This window comes from Lissotriton helveticus, chromosome 5_1, assembly GCF_964261635.1.
Source record: "Lissotriton helveticus chromosome 5_1, aLisHel1.1, whole genome shotgun sequence".
NCBI lineage: Eukaryota > Metazoa > Chordata > Amphibia > Caudata > Salamandridae > Lissotriton > Lissotriton helveticus.
Genome location: NC_136065.1, coordinates 2,080,217,658 through 2,080,236,838, shown reverse-complemented (window position 1 = coordinate 2,080,236,838; position 19,181 = coordinate 2,080,217,658). Strand labels below are relative to the sequence as shown.

At 45.1% G+C, this 19,181-nt stretch overlaps 1 protein-coding gene across 7 annotated transcripts in view; it reads left to right on the top strand.

The window, feature by feature from the left end:
- The window catches only part of MSH5 (mutS homolog 5), a 1,532,005-nt gene that overhangs the window by 379,788 nt on the left and 1,133,036 nt on the right, over positions 1 to 19,181 (top strand). For all 7 annotated transcript variants that reach the window (XM_078646032.1, XM_078646030.1, XM_078646035.1 and 4 more), the window contains one exon: positions 3,005 to 3,126. In XM_078646032.1, the coding sequence (XP_078502158.1) occupies positions 3,005 to 3,126 (122 nt within the window). The remainder of the gene's footprint in view (positions 1 to 3,004; positions 3,127 to 19,181) is intronic.

Genomic DNA, 19,181 nt, shown 5'->3' with positions numbered 1-19,181 from the left:
TTGTACTTGAAGTATTTTTCGTTAATCAATAAGGCCCTTTCGAATGTCCAAATACTGCGGTCTGATTGTATCTTCCCGGTGTCGATACTTATAATTAGAGGATTATGATCGGATAAAACCCTTGGTAATCGGGTCTATAGAGCAATTGGAAATAATGGTATGTGATGCAAATATATAATCCAGTCTTGCAAATTTAAGGTGAGGGTGAGAAAAAAAGGTGTATCCGGGATTGGATGGGAGTTTCATCTCCCAACAATCTGATATCCCATGATTATAGCAAAGCTCTTCGAGGGCTCTAAAGGTTTTTGGTTTCCTGCCCTGATAAATAAAGTTGTGCCCAGACGACCAATTTGATGGAAGGTTTAGGTTAAAGTCACCACAAACAATCATAGGTACCGGCCAGTGTGCTAATTCGTTAGATAAGAATACCAAGAGTTCGGGATCATCTGTGACACACCCATACACTGAGCAAATCGTGAGTTTTTTCCCCCATACCATATTGGCACTCCGTGATGGCCCATCTACCACATTTATCTGCAGCTAGAAGGGATGTTTGGGGCATCTATGCAAGTCTCATACCTGGCTGTGGACTTCTGCATACATGACAGGTCTAGACCACAGCAGGGATGCTCGGTCAGCATGTGAGCTGGGCCACAAAAAAGCCACAGATCCCACTTGCCGTTTGGGTCACTCAGGACAGGGGTACATGCCCATTCACAATGCAGAGGACGTTCCCGCCCTAGCAATTTCTGGTTAGGAGCATTTAATCTTCATAATCATTTCATAAAACACATTGGAAAATACAACACATAGGAAGATGCTTCTTCCTCAAATGACCGATAACTGTGGGAAAAGGAAAAGAGATCTTGGGTGAAATCAGGTCTTGAACTTCAGATTCAATTATTTAAAACTCTAAAACAAAAACAGTTTTAACACAATGCAGTGTGTATAGAAGTCTGCCATCCAACAGCAGATCATCTGTGAATGGTTCTGTTCCGTTGTGGTTTTTCTCATCCATCATCTTGGGATGCTGACAATTCAATGCAGCTGTCAGTGACTCAGATCTGTTTCAGGAATTAAGAGATCACAAGTCCACATATTACTTGTCTTATTCTAGAAGGTTATTATTCATAATAATAATGTGAGCAAACATAGCATCTCATCTAGGTTTTAGTCTGTATCAAAGCAGGTGAAAGCAGTGCTGGCTGCCACAACATATTTGACTGCCTTCAAGTCCATCTTATTCACATATTACGAAGTGATTTGCGAAAGGGCTTTAAAACGGACTAGGTAACAATATTAGCACTTCTTTCTATGAAGAGAATCTCTTCTTTCATCAGGTCACAGAGTACTATTGGCCGCTGCTTATAAAATATGTATTGGGCACTGGAACGGATCAATTACATGCCAATAGAAACTGGTATTTGTATTAGCAAACATTCTAGAGAAGATGGTAAACACCTAAATCTGTTGTCTCTTGGAGAGTCACAGATACCCCTGTGTGTATCTGACTCTCATTCCTTTCATGGGGAAAACATCCCACTAAAGGCAAGGTGGTAGGATTGTGCTGGTGTATTCTATAAAAGAACATTCATTCTTACACTCTTTAGTTTGATGGCAATGTACTTTGAAACTGTACCACTGCAAGAAGATCTTGGGTCTTCGTTAATAAGTCATTATCCAAAAATGTATGTATATCTCCACCTTTCCACATCTCCAATTTTGACTAAGGAATTGCTGATGGTGGAGCCACAACTTTCTCCACTGTAAATACACTATTGTGTTGGACTGCTGGCCCATATGGAGGCCTAGTTAAGACAGGCCTGCTGCATCCATCCAGCATTGTTTTTCTTGTCCAGAGCCAACGAGTCCAGACAGGAAAGTACAAACAAATGCTTGTATGTGCATCAAGGACAGTTCATTTTATGTCCTACAAAAACACACCACCCCTTTAGTACTTAGCAAGTAGTTAGTCATTTCTCGCTCTACCAGGTCGTCGGACTGAATGTTTCCTTCCGAATAAAGAGTTGCGTAAAAGTCTTGGAAGCCCTCTTGAATCTTGTTGGAGTCACTAGTTTCTATCCCTGATGGTAGACGGATTGTACATATTTCGCTATTTACTGTTTTTTGCCTTGTTTTGACAGCGAGATGATGGCCAATACAAAGTACAAACAAATGCTTGTATGTGTTGTAGTCCCAGTGCATCAAGGACAGTTCATTTTATGTCCTACAAAAACACACCACCACTTTAGTACTTTGTGCTTGGAAAACAAAAACATTGTTGGCATGTCAGTGCTGTGCATTATTCTTCTTGTTGAAAATGCACCTGCCATGTCTCTGGGAGCATTTTCAGTGCAAAGCTGCTGAGCTGACACCAAGCTCTGGGTTTGTCAGGTTGGCCTAATCGCTACCTCTGTCTCCCCATCAGCTTGACGACCCCCAACAAACAATAAACAAGGCCTTACGTCAGTTCTAAGCCATTACAGCATCTGAACTTACTCAACTTTACACAAGGACACGAGGGTGCTCTACCAGTAAAATATTTGTTATCTTGTTCATCTTTGACTGTTGAAACATTACACGTTTGGGGTGTGACATTGAAATTAAGGGTTTATCTGGACAGTAGTAAGGTCTCATATAGTATTGTTTAGTTTTTTAGTTCTTTTCTGACTTCGGTTGCAAGAAGGAGCAAAACTAGGCAGTGCACAATGATCCTGTATTTCTCTATGTTATCGAGTGCACCTGTGTCCTCTGCTGAGGGGAACTAAACACCTCCAACCAGACTTAAGAGTCGCATCTTTGCTTTCCAAAAACATTGCGTGAAAAAGAAAATCTACAGAGCAGTTATCTGGCTGACCACAAGTACTTTCTGCAAGCATTAACAAACAATTCACTAATTTGTACCTCATTCAAACATTTTGAGGTATTAGATGGGAGCAAACGACTGGTGATATGTGTAAAAGGCCAGTACCTGGCTAGACTAACTGCTTTATCTTTTTCTTAGGTTTAGAAGTGAGCAAGCAGCGGATCCTCTCCGGCCACTTCCCTTTCATCCCCTCTCATCTCAGTGAAGCTGAAAGGATACTGTACCTCTCGTCCATCATCCCCTTTGACAGTCCTAATATGGTAGGTGCGTCCTTGACACCTCTGGTGTGTAAGATTTCCACAGGATGAGGTCACGGTATCAGGAACAGGGAAATGGAATAGAGCAGTGATTTGACAACTACTCAGGTTATCACTAGTTTTTGAAATTTAAATTCTGTTTTAAATATCCGAAAAACATCACATTGAACACAGATTCTGAGGGGAATAAAGCATATTCAATAATTCGGGGGGCTCACCATCTCTCTCTAGTCTTCATCATGTTTGTAAATTAAGCTTTTTTTATCACAATCTTGTGCCTCACCTGCAAGCAGGAAGCATTAACACTGACATTGGTATCCTGCCACATATCAGAATGTGAGGAAGAGTGGAACTTAAAAGGATAGGTGGCATACAGGGCAGATATTCGGAAAACAGAGGACGGCAATTAAGGGAGGATTAAAAAAGGATGGGTGAAAAATGTGAGGTCAGAACAAAATGCTCGCACTTGTTAGCATGTGTGACTGTGAGGCTGCAGGGGAGAACGGGTCGGCCCTAGATTGGCAAACTATAAACTGCACATTAGACCTGCAACATTTAGCAATAGCGCAGTCCCTTTAACAGGCATCTTTATCGAGTTATTGAAGTCTTCTGGTTAGTCGGCCCAAATTGCTGTTTTGGTGTGTTTTTAGGCACCTCAAAAGCTTGCGTGCATCGTCCAAGCCCTAGAAAATATATCTTGCTCCCAGTCACTACTAACAGTTTATCTGCAAACAGAATCATAACTGAGGCTTCCTCATAAATAAAAAATCTCTGTTTTTCTGATGGATACTTCTAGCTGCAGATTCATCACCTTTACTATAGTACCCAGGCACTAGTCTGGATCTGGGAGCGCGCCTGTGCACCACTCGGTGGATTTGTGTGGCTCCGTGTTACCCTTGTTTTGCCCTGGGCGTGACTGAGCTGGGACGCATATAGGTTCCACCTCTGCTCAATAACGTCACTTCCTTTCTTTCTGTTTTTCGTCAGTTGATGAATCCTTTCAAATTCTCTTTTTCAAGTGTGCAAGGGAATGATGTCATCACCAAACACAACAGGTTTCAAATCATGCCATGCCAGTCAGAAATAGATGTCAGTGACGGACCTCCACAAGATCTTCCTTTGGTGTTTGGGCTTCAGGAAAGACCCCAAGATGTGTAAAGAATGTGCCATCTTTCACCTGTAGGTGATCCAGGACTGTGAAACGAAGCTGTATGTAACCAAACACTGAAAGAAATCACAGACCTTGCACAAGTCCCGCTCCCAGTAAAGGGTGCAGACCTGTTCCTGTTCTTGAGGCCATTGCCACCACAGATCTTCTTCGTGGTGAAAGTCAAAGAAGATGCATAAGAAGTCGAAGCGGGACTCAACCCCATCTCACCACTCTCTGTCCAATGAGAAATCTGTAGAGCATCAAGGAGCCAGTCGATCTTACTTCTGATCCCGATTTCACACCTGGTCCTACTGCGTACTGAATTTCTGGGCCATCAGCAACACCTCAGCAGGCCTTTAAAGAGGACATCCTATGTATTTTTGGCACAACTAGCTCCCTTTGAAGTACCTTTGGACCCCAAGGATTTGCAGGAACCTCCCATCTGGTTACTGCTGTACTGTCCACTCTGTGCCATCTGAGCCCCTCAAACCAAACTAGGTTTCTGCACCGCCTACTGTGCAAGTTCCTCCTTCATCAACGCATCAGACCCACCACCCTACTACCTTACCCGGCCAAAGTCCTATAGAAGCTGATCAACAAGCGCCTACCCAACCATCTCAACGAACACCAACTCCTCAACATCATCCAATCCAGATTCAGACCAAGCCAGGCCTAGTATCTGCATCATCTTGTTGCCGTATGACCCTGGAAAGAGGAGACATGCAACCCTAATCCTCCTGGACCTCTCTGCGACCTTCATTACAGTAGCCCACCCAATCCTAATCCAACTTCTGCATGAAACTGGCATTTAATGTCCTGCACTCCACTGGGTTTTCTCCTTCCTGACTTGTAGAACCCAGTCAGCTAGTCTGACCTCCCTGCTGCTCAGAATCCCACAACCTCATCTATGGAGTACTGCAAGCATCGTCTCTCAGCCTGACCCTCTTCAACATATACCATGAGCTCACACACCAGCATTGTTGTGTGTCGATTTAGATACCGTATATAGATTTCCCTGAATCATGCCCTTATATAGGTAACATTCACAGTGCCCTTATTTAGGCATAGAAATCCAGCCCTCATTTAGGCAATTGCTCATGCTAACCAAATACAGGCATGGTCAACTACATCCATTCATCTTCGTCACAACGAGTTCTTGGAAAACCAGACTCTTTAGCCTTTAGGACTTCCCCTTGCCTGGATATTGATTTCTCCAAGAACTCATTTATTATGCATGAACATCTATTCCTTAGGGGTTCATTCATGACGTTCTTATGCCCGACTTGTACGTCAATACCGGCATTCCTAAACACCTTCAAGGTATAAATATACCTTCAATTGCCATGGCAAACCACGGTGCGGTTCGGTTACCTACTTGCACGACGTGGCTCGCCACAGCAAGTTCGGAAGGAAGTCAAGTCCACAACTGACGCACTGACCAGACGCTGTCATCCTCCTCGCAGAGAATCCAGCTCCAGTGTTTCTGACTCCCCTTGCGGGGTGTTAGAGATCGAGTCCCGGAAAGAGATTCCAACCTCTCTCATTCTAAGGTATGGAGCCGACTAGAACCTAGAGAAACCTTTGGCAATTCTTGGCAAAACTAAACTTTAGCTAACTCTAGACTATAGCTAAAACAGCACCTACTTCTTTCCTCGTACTACACTTAGGTTAGGTACTCTGGGGTAGGATTTTTTTAGAAGCATTGTTTGAGTATCTTAGCCTGTGTTATTTATGTATGTATTTTTATATATGTTATAGTTACAAGCCATGCTGTTACAGTATTATTTTATACTAGCAGCCCGTCCCGACGTTGTCCGGGGATGAAATCGAATGTCTGCAATGCTTTCAATTTGCAAGGCAATTTATTTTTAAAACTTACTCTGAATCGTCCCATCACCGGGCTCAGGCCCCGCGTTTTTTAAAAAACTTTCTCAGAATCGCCCCATCACCCGGCTCAGGCCCCGTGTTTAAAAAAAAAAAAACTTACTCTGAATCGCCCCATCACCCGGCTCAGGCCCCGCGACTCAGAATCGCCTCATCACCCAGCTCAGCCCCCGCAGAAGAATGCGTCCACTGTGAAGCTGTGTCCTCAATGCAATATGGGAACGTTTGTGTCCGCTGCAGACGCGAATGTGTTTGTGCGCTCCACCTGACGCTCCGCTCCAGCTGATGGCAATTAGACGCCGCACATCGCGTCAACTTGCAACGGCCACAACAATGGTAAATGCAATGCCCATTTTTATTGGGACGACGCCCACTCGTATTGGGACGGCTCGGCTCCATCCGACGGAAATTACACGCCCCACATCGCGTCAACGGCCAACGCCTACAACAATAGTAAATGCAACCCCCCCTCGTAGTCCCAGCAGGCCGCGCCCATCGCTCTATGCACATGCCCATGCACACGCCCAAATGGTAAATGCAACTCCCCCTCGTTTCGGGATGGCAGTTCCCAGCATGCCGCGCCCATCGCTCTACGCACACGCCCATGGCTTTCCAGCAGAACACCCACAACGGACTACTTTTCCCCTAACGTTCTTTCTTTGGCCCACCTGTTGCGGAAAATGCCACCCCCTTCTCACTTAGCACAGGGACACGCCAAGATGGCGTAACCATGCGCTTTATAAAAAAGAAAAAGAAATGTATATGGTGGCCAGCTGTATAGCCTATGTTCATCTGCTGTAACTGTCCTTTCCAATGCTGTATTGGGTGTTGTGATTGGTGCTGTGGTTCCTGAGATTACCCGCCTCAAAGGTTTGGGCTCTCTCTTTATTATATTAGTATAGATTACTGCTAACGCTGTACGCATTATACTTCGCATTCTGTCTCTTGCATGAGATATAAGACTGTTCAATAAACTCTTTTTATTGAAATGCCCGTCTCTCTATTTCTGTGCAACCCTGTAGAAACGAAGCATGCACGATTGACTGAGTGAAACTGTTATCTATTGGTTCCACGATTCTGAGATTGTTCCGATTCTAACGGAAACAAATCTTGTTTATTCAAGAAGTTTCTAGGCACCTCTGAGTTAGCTGGCACACACAAGTAATTAAGTTTAATGTACTCGATAGAGACATACTGACCTCAGTCCTATGTCAAATCTATAGTGTATATTATTCCAATTCGCAGAGCCTATCAGGGATATAGGAGCTACACTACATGGCGCCCAACGGTTTAATAAGGCACTAATTTAACGCTAGATACTGAAGTAACTCAGTCGTGCTTTTCTCAGAGACCTTCTACTCATAATACTCCATAAGACGTCTGGAGTGGGTAGGGATAATATCCGCCATAGCTGAGTAGGACAAAAATCCTATGTATTAGCTGTTTGGTTTGTTCAACGTTGCAGGATACAGTGTTCCAAAATATTGTGCACCTTATCTTTGTTCCCTTCAAACTTGCTCTGCAATTTTCATTTCACAATGACCGAAAACGGCAATAACACTGAAACCGGTGGAGCCGTTGCTGATCCAGTCGAAGCAGCTTTTAATTTTACAGGTTTTGTTGAAACCTATGAGATTAATCATTCCTATTAATTTAAGGAGAGCCATCACTCTAAAACTAATAAGACATGGTCTAACACCAAAAGGTGGTAGAGCAGTTTTTGTGATAGAGGCACATGAATCTCAACAGACAGAGGTATTCTACTCATGGATAGTATTCCCTGAATCAAATCCAGTAACTAAAGTGTCTCACTTCTACAAAGAAGATGATCCACCAGAGGTATATATTCCTTTCGAGGATATTGAAATTCCACTCACATACCAGGAGCATGAGCTCTGGATTAAAGGTGCCCTAAACATTTAAATCACATTATCAGGCTCGGTCCACTAGGTAGACTTGGAGCAACTTGGCCGATTTTAGCCGGCTACACACCTGACCCTTACATTGAATCAATGTTTGATAAGGAATTACTTAATAACATACAAAAATTAATAGAATCATACAGTTAAACCGCAACTGTCTGAAAGTCCTGAAAAGGCCTTTACTAAAAACAATCCTACATCTTCTAAAAAGAAGTGGGAAAATAGCAAGCAATCTTCGGAAGAGAAGTGTTCTCATTCCCGAGGTAGGTCTCCTCAAAAGGAGCCCTCTGAAAGGAGATACAACCTCAGGAATAGGGATAATTTGAGAAAACCTGACAGGTATCAACATACTGATACACGTTCCTCTCGTACCTTTCAGATATCGTCACAGACATCCGAAAGAAGAGGACGGTCAGACCACAAAGAAGAACACGTGAAGTCCAAAGACGATCAACACGTTCAGAAAAACAAACCAAAACCTCAATTCACAAACAAGAATGCAGCAGGTCTAAAGATTAGACATGCTGAGGATTCTGAGAACACAACTCAAGAACGGAGAATGGGCTCAGACAATGTTGGTCAACCTAGCAGAAGTATCAATAGCTCGTCAGAACCTGAAGGGACTTCTGGAGACAGTGGACTTGAATGAAGACATTGAAGTTGAATCTGCAGACACCAGGGTTAATTCTACACATAGGGTTTATGAAATAACACTCCAAATGGAGGGAGACATACCGAGAAAAGTGAAAGCTCTCTTTTGGGAGCGCCTTTCAAAGGGTTATGACATACTTCAAGCAGAACAATACTGGCCACCAGAATTTGTCAGGGAGTGCCCACATGGCGAATACATCATTATGCCAGCCTTCTCCAACCATGTTCCAGTACATTTAAAATATACTTATGACCGGAAATGGGCAGTTGCCCAAGCCCCAGCATTATATAAAAATCATGTAGTATGGGATGAGGATTCACCTCAGCACAAAATCCAGTTAAAAAATCAACTAACTTCATAAAGGCAGTACCTAGTTAAGCAAGAAACTAAAAAACAGGTCAAGGAGATCTTAGATCAACTTGAATACCTGGGGGTGATTGAAACATGCACCTCACCTATGAACAATCCTTTGTTTCCTGTTTCCAAACCGGACAATACATATTGTCTAGTTTTGGATTACAGACATCTAAACTCTTGTTGTAAAACATTAGCAGTGCAAAATGCACACAGTACAACATTAATGAATAACATTGTGCGTAAAAAATAAAAAAAACACATTAGACATTTCAAATGGTTTCTTTTGTCAAAACATTGCACCTGAAAGTAGGTATTTGACTGCTTTCTCAATAATGGGGACACAGGGTCCGTTCTGTCGTCTCCCTCAAGGATTCAAGAATAGTCCTGGGTAATTCTCAGCAAGGGTAATACAGTTACTACAACCTTATGATGACGAGGCATTGTCATATGTAGATGATATCTATCTGACAGACGTTGACCTGAACAGGCACTTGAACAGCGCGAACACCATTATACTGGGCTTCGTCTCTGAGGGTTATGAATTCAATTTTAGAAAATCAAGAATTGCCCACCTCAACGTCCTTTTCCTAGGATATGAACTACCAAGTGAAGGCAAAAGCCTGGCAGACAACTTTTTAGAAAAGTGTGCGCTGCTCCAACCTCCAAAAACGCTGAAAAACTTACAGTCGATTCTAGGTTTCCTGAATTTTGGAAGAACTTACATTCTAAACTACGCAGAAAGGGTTAAACCTCTCTACGAATTAATCAAATGTGATTTTAAAACAATAAATTGGACACAAGAACACTAAGAAATTTTGCGTTCACCACAAGCTGACATGTTAGCAACAAAACATTTACAAACACGCATAAATGTACGCAACTTAGTGATCCGAATAATTCCGGGTCTATGCGGATTCACCTACTTAACTTTTAACGAAGGTGAAAAAGTAGCAATTGCATACAAATCACATTTGTAAACACAACAGAAATGAAATTCACTTATACAGAAAAGATTCTGACAGCAGTTCAAACCGCTGTAGCAAAAGAAAGAGCCCTAGCACAGGGGAAACGCATTATGTTCGTAACTCCTGTACCAGCCTTAGAGGCAGTTACGAAAGCTAGAATTCCAATTGCAAAAGCTTTAGATGGATACAATGGGTTAATTCTCTTGCTGCAACTGATGTTGAATATGTTTTTGATCCTTATTTAAAAACACAAGCATTCCTGCAATACGAACAAGAATGTCCTCTGCCTACTAAAATTCTCCCTCTAGACCAGTATTAATGTATAATTTATACTGACGAATCTGCACAACCCACTACTGGGGGTAAGCAAGCTTATAGTGCAGCATGCGCGATCGTTAAAGGTCGTATGCGCGATGGCAAATTCAGACCTATGGTCACAAAAACGCAATCTCTAGGAGATTGTACTACAAGCATTCATAATGGCACTTGAAAGTACGGATCGCGAATTCCCCACACTCATAGTGTGCAATTCTTTCTACTGTGTACAATCATATAATGAATATTTACAGAATTAGCTTTAAAACGGTTTCAAAGATGCAAAAGGTTGCACAATTAAGCATAAAATGCTTTGGGAACAAGTAATTCAGTTGCGAAATGGACTACAAAACACTTATGCGATACACACGCTGAGTCATCAACGTGATGGCGTTCACGTTGAAGGGAATTTATTCGCTGATGAAGCCGCGAAGGGGGCTGTGCAAACGCCTTCCATAGCTGCAATCACTCATTCAAAAACGAAAATACACAGTGAAATAATACTGACTGTCCATGCTTCAAGCAAAGGCAGCGGTGCAGCGTTATCTAAAAAGTTTCACTCAAAATACTCATATATAATTGATCCGAACAGCGTTCCGTTTGCTCGAATCCCTGGAGTGAGGGATAGGGTAATACCAAACATTTTACGAAGAGCAGCTTTGATTTACAAAGCACATCTGGGAGAGGGTCTGACGCATCTGGGATCTCTAAAACATTATTAACTTTAAATGAGATGTACTGGTGGCCAGGGATGAATGCACATATTCACATCTTCGTCATGAACTGCATAAACTGTAATAGAGACTGCAGCACAGAACGCCACCAGGTACCTGACTACAGCGTAGCCAGCCCAGTAAAGACACGATTGTTAGACAGCATTAGACTATCTACATGCAGGCATCCTTTTGGACGAATGCAGTTCCACAAATACTAATCAAGGTTCCTTTATATGTCGCCCCAGTGCTCGGCTGACGCTTGAACTGTTATAAATGATTTGCGGGTCTTTATCGGCACATACGCAACAGGCACACTACTCTCTGACCAGGGCCCTGCGTTTAGCTCTCGAGCTTACAAAGAAGCCATGGCCAGTTTGAGCGTTGAATTGCGGTATTCTCTTCCAGGGGATCCTCATCAATAGTCATAAGCATTAGAATATTCCCGCCCATGTGCGGGACCCCGGAAACACTATATTATATGTGCCCCACATATATATAAACTCATATATATATATATATACATATGGGATCAACAAAGTCCGCCAGTCTCCCAGCCACAAACCGGCGGCCAAGGTGCGGCTGCACCGAAACGCGTCGGGTGTTGTTTGACAAGCTGTGTGGTGAATAAAACTTCACGCTAAAGAATCTGGGCTCGAGCTTACTTCTTTCGAAAGGTAAAGTTGCTGTGCGGGAATATATATACATATATATATATATATATATATAAAAACATGCAATAGCAGCCAAATAAAAACAGAGCTGAAATATGCTGTAAAGAATTTCCACCATACATGAGTAATAAGCATTAGAAACATGAGAAACAACACAAAGTTTGTTTTAGAAACTGTTTTAATGCTCAGAAAGCAGTAGAAATTCTCATAACTCACTGGAAGCATAGAAAGCTCCCAGGCTGCCTTGCAAACACAGTCTAAAAAGACTGAAAAGCTAACCTGTAGCTGCATAGCAATAAACTGACAGCGTGCCTTTAAGGCACCCATGACCCCCAGTATCCCATCATGCCTCAGGGGTGACAGTTAGGTCAGTTGTTCTTTCCGGCTCCTTCAGAGAAGGACCCTGGTTACACAGCTCCACTAATTTTCTGTTTTTTGACAGAAAAATACTTCACTTTTAACAACTTTTGCTCTTACTTTGACATTTAACATCTAGTCAAGTAAGATACTGTCTTTTTCAGTCAGCTTAGTGAACATTTTCTTTTGAGAATGCCTTCACTCTTTGACAAATGTCCTTCTTGTGGCAACAAGAAGGCAAAATCAGACAACCACGACGTCTGTATCCTGTGTCTGCCTGAAGATCATGATCCAGGCACCTGTCCTCATTTTGAGCACCTGTCAGGAAGAACTCTCAAGAACAGGGAGAGGATTCGCATTTATGGCCTGGCTCACAGGTCATCAAGAGGAAGATCTCCGGTGAAGAAGGGCTCCAAGAAGGCTCATACATCTTCAAAAAAGAAGTCTTCACACCCTTCAACTTCAGAGTCGAGCTCGGCGCTGAGAAAAGAACCACCGGTGGATCATCTCTCTTCTAAACTACCGTCGACGGCGGGCTCGCCGTCGAAAAGAAGACCAGGTACGTCGACGACGTCGAAGCATCCAGTTCCGTCGTTGAAATCCCCTCAGCCGGCGTCAACCGGGCGACGACCGGCGTCGAGGAAGGTGACTCCGCCGCCGTTAACCGGGTGACGGTCGGCGTCGAGATCCAAGGCCCCTCCGCTGTCGTCAATCAGGCGATGACCGGCGTCGAGGGAGGTCACTCCTCCGCCATCGTCATCCAGGCGACGACCGGCGTCGAGAAGTGTGACCCCTCCGCCGTCGTCTAAAAAACGACGTTCGGCGTCGAGGACCAAGACCCCTCCGCCGTCGACAGGAAAAAGTCGATCGGCGTCGAGGAGGCAGTCTCCGTCAGTGTTTCGGCAGCGCTCGGCGTCGAGGGTGCCCAATACCCCTCCGCCGTCGTCGCACAGACATTCGATGTCGAGGCAGAGGACTCCGTCGACGGCTGGTCATCGCCGTTCGACGTCGAGGCAGAGAGCTCCGTCAACGACTGGACATCGTTGTTCGACGTTGAGAGAGAAGCCTCCGTCGATGACTGGACATCGTTGTTCGACGTCGAGAGAGAGGGCTCCGTCGACGGCCAGTCATCGCCGTTCGACATCGAGACAGAGAACTCCGTCGACGGCTGGTCATCGCCGTTCGACGTCTAGGGACCATAGATCCTCACATAGACAATCAAAGTCGAGATTGTTTGACCCGCCGACTCCCCGAAGGCGCTCGACGGCAAGGGAAGATCGCTCGACGTCGAGGTTTTGATATGTGGTTATGGTAACGGAGTCAGCTTCCCGTCATTCCACTTCACGGTCCTCTGGCTCCTCAACTGCATCTTCAAAGTCCAGAAGTCCTGTGCGCAAATCTCCTGAGCGTCGGCCAGACCCTTCGGCTGGGCAAATCAGACTATCACCTAGATGGTACAGGTCTTTGGACCATTGGAGAGATTCTGGGGCTGCCAGACGTATGCAAGAATATGCCAGCCCACAGCACAGGTCTCCTCTTCAGGATCTGGTAGAGGAGATGGACAAGCGTAGTCCTCCCAGGCGCAAATCACCTGTGAGAACACCAACCAGATCTCCCAGAAGGTCCTGATCTCCCAGAAAAGGACCTCGTTCAGAAGATCGGATCAGATCTCGCTCTCCTAGACGGGAGGAGCGTTCAAAAAGATCGCGGGAGAGGGGGCACAGTGCTCACCGTAGACGTCGACGAACTCGGTCTACTTCATCTACCTCTTCTACCAGGTCTTCCAAGAGGGACTACTCCCCTACGTTGACGGACAGTCCTACGTCCAGATCCTCCCCAGTGGATGACATTGGCACGTATCTAGATGTCTTGCAAAGAGGAGCTCAGAAGCTGAGCATTGAAATGTCTGTCCCTCAGGTTACAACGACAGTCATTTTTGAGACTTTACACAAAAAAGCTATCTCCCGTCCTCTGCTGCCTTTAGTCCCGAGGATTATGGATCCTGTCAAAGAGGTTTTCCTAACTCCGGCGGCTATCAGAGCGGTGCCAGCCCGCATTCAGAAACAATACAAACCGGCCTTTTCTGACCCGGTTTTTGTAAAATCTGACCCTCCAGCAGACTCTGTAATTGTGGCAGCGGCGAGGAAGACACATGCAGTTGCCGGTTCCTCTTCAGTCTCACCATACAAGGACAGCAAATCTCAAGACTCCTGGGCTCGCAAGGTTTGCAACTCAGCTGCATCCACTCTTAAAGTTTCTAGTGCAGCTGCGCTTCTGGGTCGATACGACAGAGCCTTATGGGACTCCATGGAAAGGTTCAAATCCAAGCTGCCAAAGGAAGACCAGCAGGATTTTGAAGAGACTGTGACAGAAGGATGTCTGTGGCGAATCAGATGATAAGCACGGCTGCGGATGGTGCTGTCCTTGCGGTGCATTCCTATTCACATGGGGTTTGTGCCAGGAGGTCGGCCTGGTTGCGCCTTACAGGTCTGAAGCCGGATGCTCAGCATCGCATCCTTAATCTCCCCTTTTCGGGTTCCGCTCTCTTCGGGGAACATGCTGACGAAGAAATGACCCGAATGAAGACGGAACTGGACACAGTGAAAGCGGTGGGTTTGGAGAAGAAAAATGAATTCAAACGCCGCTTCAAGACCAACAGGGGGAGAGGGGCTCAACAGAGGGTTCAAACCCCTCAGTGGTCCCAAAATAAGAACCAGGGGAAATCCCAGTTTCGAGGCAAACCCGGCAGAGGTAGAGGAGGTCACCAACAATCCTCTAACACCACAAGAGGAGGAAAGGCCTGAGCAGTGGCTTCCTCTGGCGCCGTTACCCTCTCCAGTGGGAGGAAGTGCTTCACAACACCTGGCAGAGTGGGTCAGCATCACAAAGGATCAGTGGGTGCTGAATATACTGCGCAATGGATACAGGCTACGTTTCCGTGCGCCTCCGAAGAGCATTCCTCCAAAGAGCTCTAGCCCTCACCAGCTAAGCTTGCTCCGAAGAGAGGTAAAAGTCCTACTGCAAAAAAGAGCGATAGAAGGGGTTCCTCTCGCTCAAAGAGGAAAGGGAGTTTACTCCACATATTTTCTTGTCCCCAAAAAAGATCAGGAGGACAAGTTCAGACCAATACTCGATCTGCGACTTTTAAACAAAGTCATCGTCAGAGAAAAGTTCCGCATGTTAGCGCTTCACCAAATATGCCCACATCTTCAAGTCTGAGATTGGATGTGTTCGGTGGACCTGCAAGATGCGTACTTTCACATCCCAATTGCTCAACAACATCGCAAGTACTTGAGGTTTGTCGTAGGGAACAAACACTACCAGTACAAAGTGCTACCCTTCGGTCTCAAGTCCGCACCACGAGTCTTCACCAAATGCATGGCAGTGGTGGCGGCTTTTCTTCACAAGAAGGGGCTATTCATCTACCCATACCTGGACGACTGGCTCCTAAAAGGTCCATCTCCGGTACAGGTAAAGCACGATCTACATCTGTGTCTGCACCAGTTGCGCAGGCTCGGCCTCCATGTGAACGTGGAGAAGTCAGTCCAGCGGCCTACACAGTCCATCCACTACCTAGGCTCCGTTCTGGACACAAAAGTGGGAAAAGCGTTTCCTTCGGAGGAGAGACTTTTTTCCATGAGTCAGAAATGTGGACTCCTGCTAGAGTCTCGGCTTCCAACAGCCCGACAAGTAGCATCCCTGCTGGGTTCCATGGCATCCTGCATTTTTCTCATCCCAAACGCCAGGCTGAGAATGCGTCCTCTACAGCAGGCTCTGGAGGATCAGTGGGACCAAGCGACAGGACGTATCATGCTTTCCCAAGCGCGAAAGATGCCATCAAATGGTGGACTCGGAGAAAGAATTTACTGGTGGGGGTACTGTTTCACCAACCTCTTCCATCCCAGTCTATAGTGACGGATGCCTCTCTGCAAGGCTGGGGAGCGCACATGGGTCCGCTTCAAATTCAAGGCCAGTGGTCTGCGCAGGAGCAGACATACCACATCAATATGCTGTAGCTCAGAGCGGTGTTCCTGGCTCTCAAAGCTTTCTTTCCAGCGATAGAGTCCAACTCAGTCCTAGTTCAGACGGACAATACGACCACCATGTTCTATCTGAACAAACAAGGAGGCACAAGGTCTCGCCCACTTTCTCGAGAGGCTCAGGCAATCTGGCATTGGCTCCTCTCTCGAGGCCTCACGGTAGTGGCAGTGCACCTTCCAGGCGAGTTGAACATAAAAGCAGACGCACTCAGCAGGCACTTCGAAGATCAGCCAGACTGGGTGCTAAAAGACGAAGTAGTAGAAGAGCTTTTTCGTTGCTGGGGTCGTCCAACCATAGACTTGTTTGCAGACGACGAAAACGCCAAATGCCACGACTTCGCGTCCAGGTTCCACCGGCCAGGGACGCAGGGGAATGCTCTACTGATGGATTGGTCAGGGACATTCGCTTACACGTTTCCTCCCCTGGCTCTGATTCCGAGAGTAGTTTCCAAGCTCCGCAGGTCGAACATGGAAATGATCCTGATAGCTCCGGATTATCCGCGGCAGTGGTGGTACCCGGACCTTCTACATCTGTCTGTGTGTCCACACAGATGGCTCCCTTGCAGGCCGGACCTGTTGAGCAAGATGAACGGGAGGATAATGCATCCCAACCTCCCATCACTGAACCTAACAGCATGGCTCCTGAGGTCCTGCAATGTGGACATTTGAACTTACCTCCTGAATGCATGGACATTTTAAAAGAGGCTAAGAGGCCTTCCACGAGAGCGTCCTATGCGTTTAAGTGGAAAAGGTTTTAATTATGGTGTAGGGATCATCACCTAGATCCGACTAAAGGGCAGGAGGACGTCATCTTGCCATACCTGCTTTCCCTGGCAACTGCTGGTTTAAAGTACGCTTCTATTAGGGTGCATTTGTCAGCCATAATAGCATACAGAAAATCACCTGATCAGATTTCTTTCTTTCAGGTTCCAGTGGTTAAGGACTTCCTCCAAGGGTTGAAGAAAGTGTATCCCCCTGTGCGAAACCCTTCTCCTCCATGGGAATTGAACCTGGTTCTATCCAGGTTAATGTCACCTCCTTTCGAGCCCATCCACAAGGCCTCTTTGCAACATCTCTCTTGGAAGGCGGCCTTTTTGGTGGCGATTACCTCTGCGCGCAGAGTAAGCGAGATTCAAGCGCTCTGTGCGAAAGAACCATATACTGTTTTTCATCACAATAGAGTAGTCCTAAGGGCTCATCCATCTTTCTTGCCTAAAGTCATTTCTGATTTCCATATAAATCAGTCCATTTCCCTCCCTTCGTTTTTTCCAAATCCTACGACCCCAGCCGAGCGGTCACTTCACTCCTTAGATCTTAAGAGAGTGCTCAAGTTCTATTTGGAAATGACCAAAGGGATTAGGAAAACTGATCAACTGTTTGTGAACTATGGTTCAATGCGAACAGGTTTTCCAGCGGCCAAGAGGTCCATCGCGAGATGGATTGTCTCGTGCCTTATATTGGCCTATCAGCTTGCAGGCAAGCCTTTGTTGGGGTCACCCAAAGCGCATTCCACTAGAGGGAAGGCCGCTACAGTAGCTTTCTTGCACGACATTCCAATGTCAGAGATATGCAAGGCTGCGACATGGAAATCAGTTCATACCTTTACAAGGCATTACTGCCTAGAATCTGATTCCAGGGCCGATACTCAAGTAGGACAAGCCTCTTTGAGGAATCTATTTGGGTAGCCTACGGCCTGTACGAGCTTAGTGGTTACTAGGCTTAATATGGTTATTACTGTATTGTTACTCCTTTGCCCGCAGGGAGATGAGGTGAGGCTCGCTATTCTATTCTAATGCTTATGACTATTGATGAGGATCCCCTGGAAGAGAAGGATTAGTTACTTACCTGTAATCCTAGTTCTCTTCCAGGGGTATCCTCATCAAAGTCATAAGCAACCCTCCCACCTCCCCGGGCAAAGGACATTCTTTAATAAGGAGATATTGTTAACCTATCTGTTACTGGGTTTATTTTCAGTCCCCGAAAAGAACAACTGACCTAACTGTCACCCCTGAGGCATGATGGGATACAGGGGGTCATGGGTGCCTTAAAGGCACGGTGTCAGTTTATTGCTATGCAGCTACAGGTTAGCTTTTCAGTCTTTTTAGACTGTGTGTTTGCAAGGCAGCCTTTGAGCTTTCTATGCTTCCAGTGAGTTATGAGAATTTCTACTGCTTTCTGAGCATTAAAACAGTTTCTAAAACAAACTTTGTGTTGTTTCTCATGTTTCTAATGCTTATTACTCATGTATGGTGGAAATTCTTTACAGCATATTTCAGCTCTGTTTTTATTTGGCTGCTATTGCATGTTTTTTTATATATATATATATATATATATGTATATATATATATATGAGTATATATATATGTGGGGCACATATAATATAGTGTTTCCGGGGTCCCGCACATGGGTGGGAATATTCTAATGCTTATGACTTTGATGAGGATACCCCTGGAAGAGAACTAGGATTACAGGTAAGTAACTAATCCTTCTTCTCCATTCCATCCTGATTGAAATACTGTTGTGAAAAAAAACGGACCATAAAGCAGTCTATAACAGCTAGGGTATTAGGTTTGGGTGCTGGGTGGGCCAAACATCTGTATGGAGTTCAACGTGCTGTAAACAATTTGCCAAGAAGTTCTCTAGGGGGTGTCACTCCATATGAGGTCCTATTAGGGACAAGAATGTTGGTTCTCTTCCAGGGGATCCTCATCAATAGTCATAAGCACACGAATATTCCCTCCCATGTGCGGGACCCCGGAAAACATATATCATATATATGTAGCTCTACATATATGTATATAGACATATATATAAACACATACAATGCAGACCTCTCCGAAATGCTGAACAATTAAAAACTTTGCACATAAATACATTTCAATAAAGCAGGGAGAAAGAAAGCCTTTGAAAACTGCTTTATTATACAGCAGAAAAGGTAATCTTGCAAGGAAAGTGAAAGCATTGTCAGCACATAGGCTGCTTTGTAGAAAGCTGAAAAGCTAACCCACGTAACAGTAACAAAGAAACTG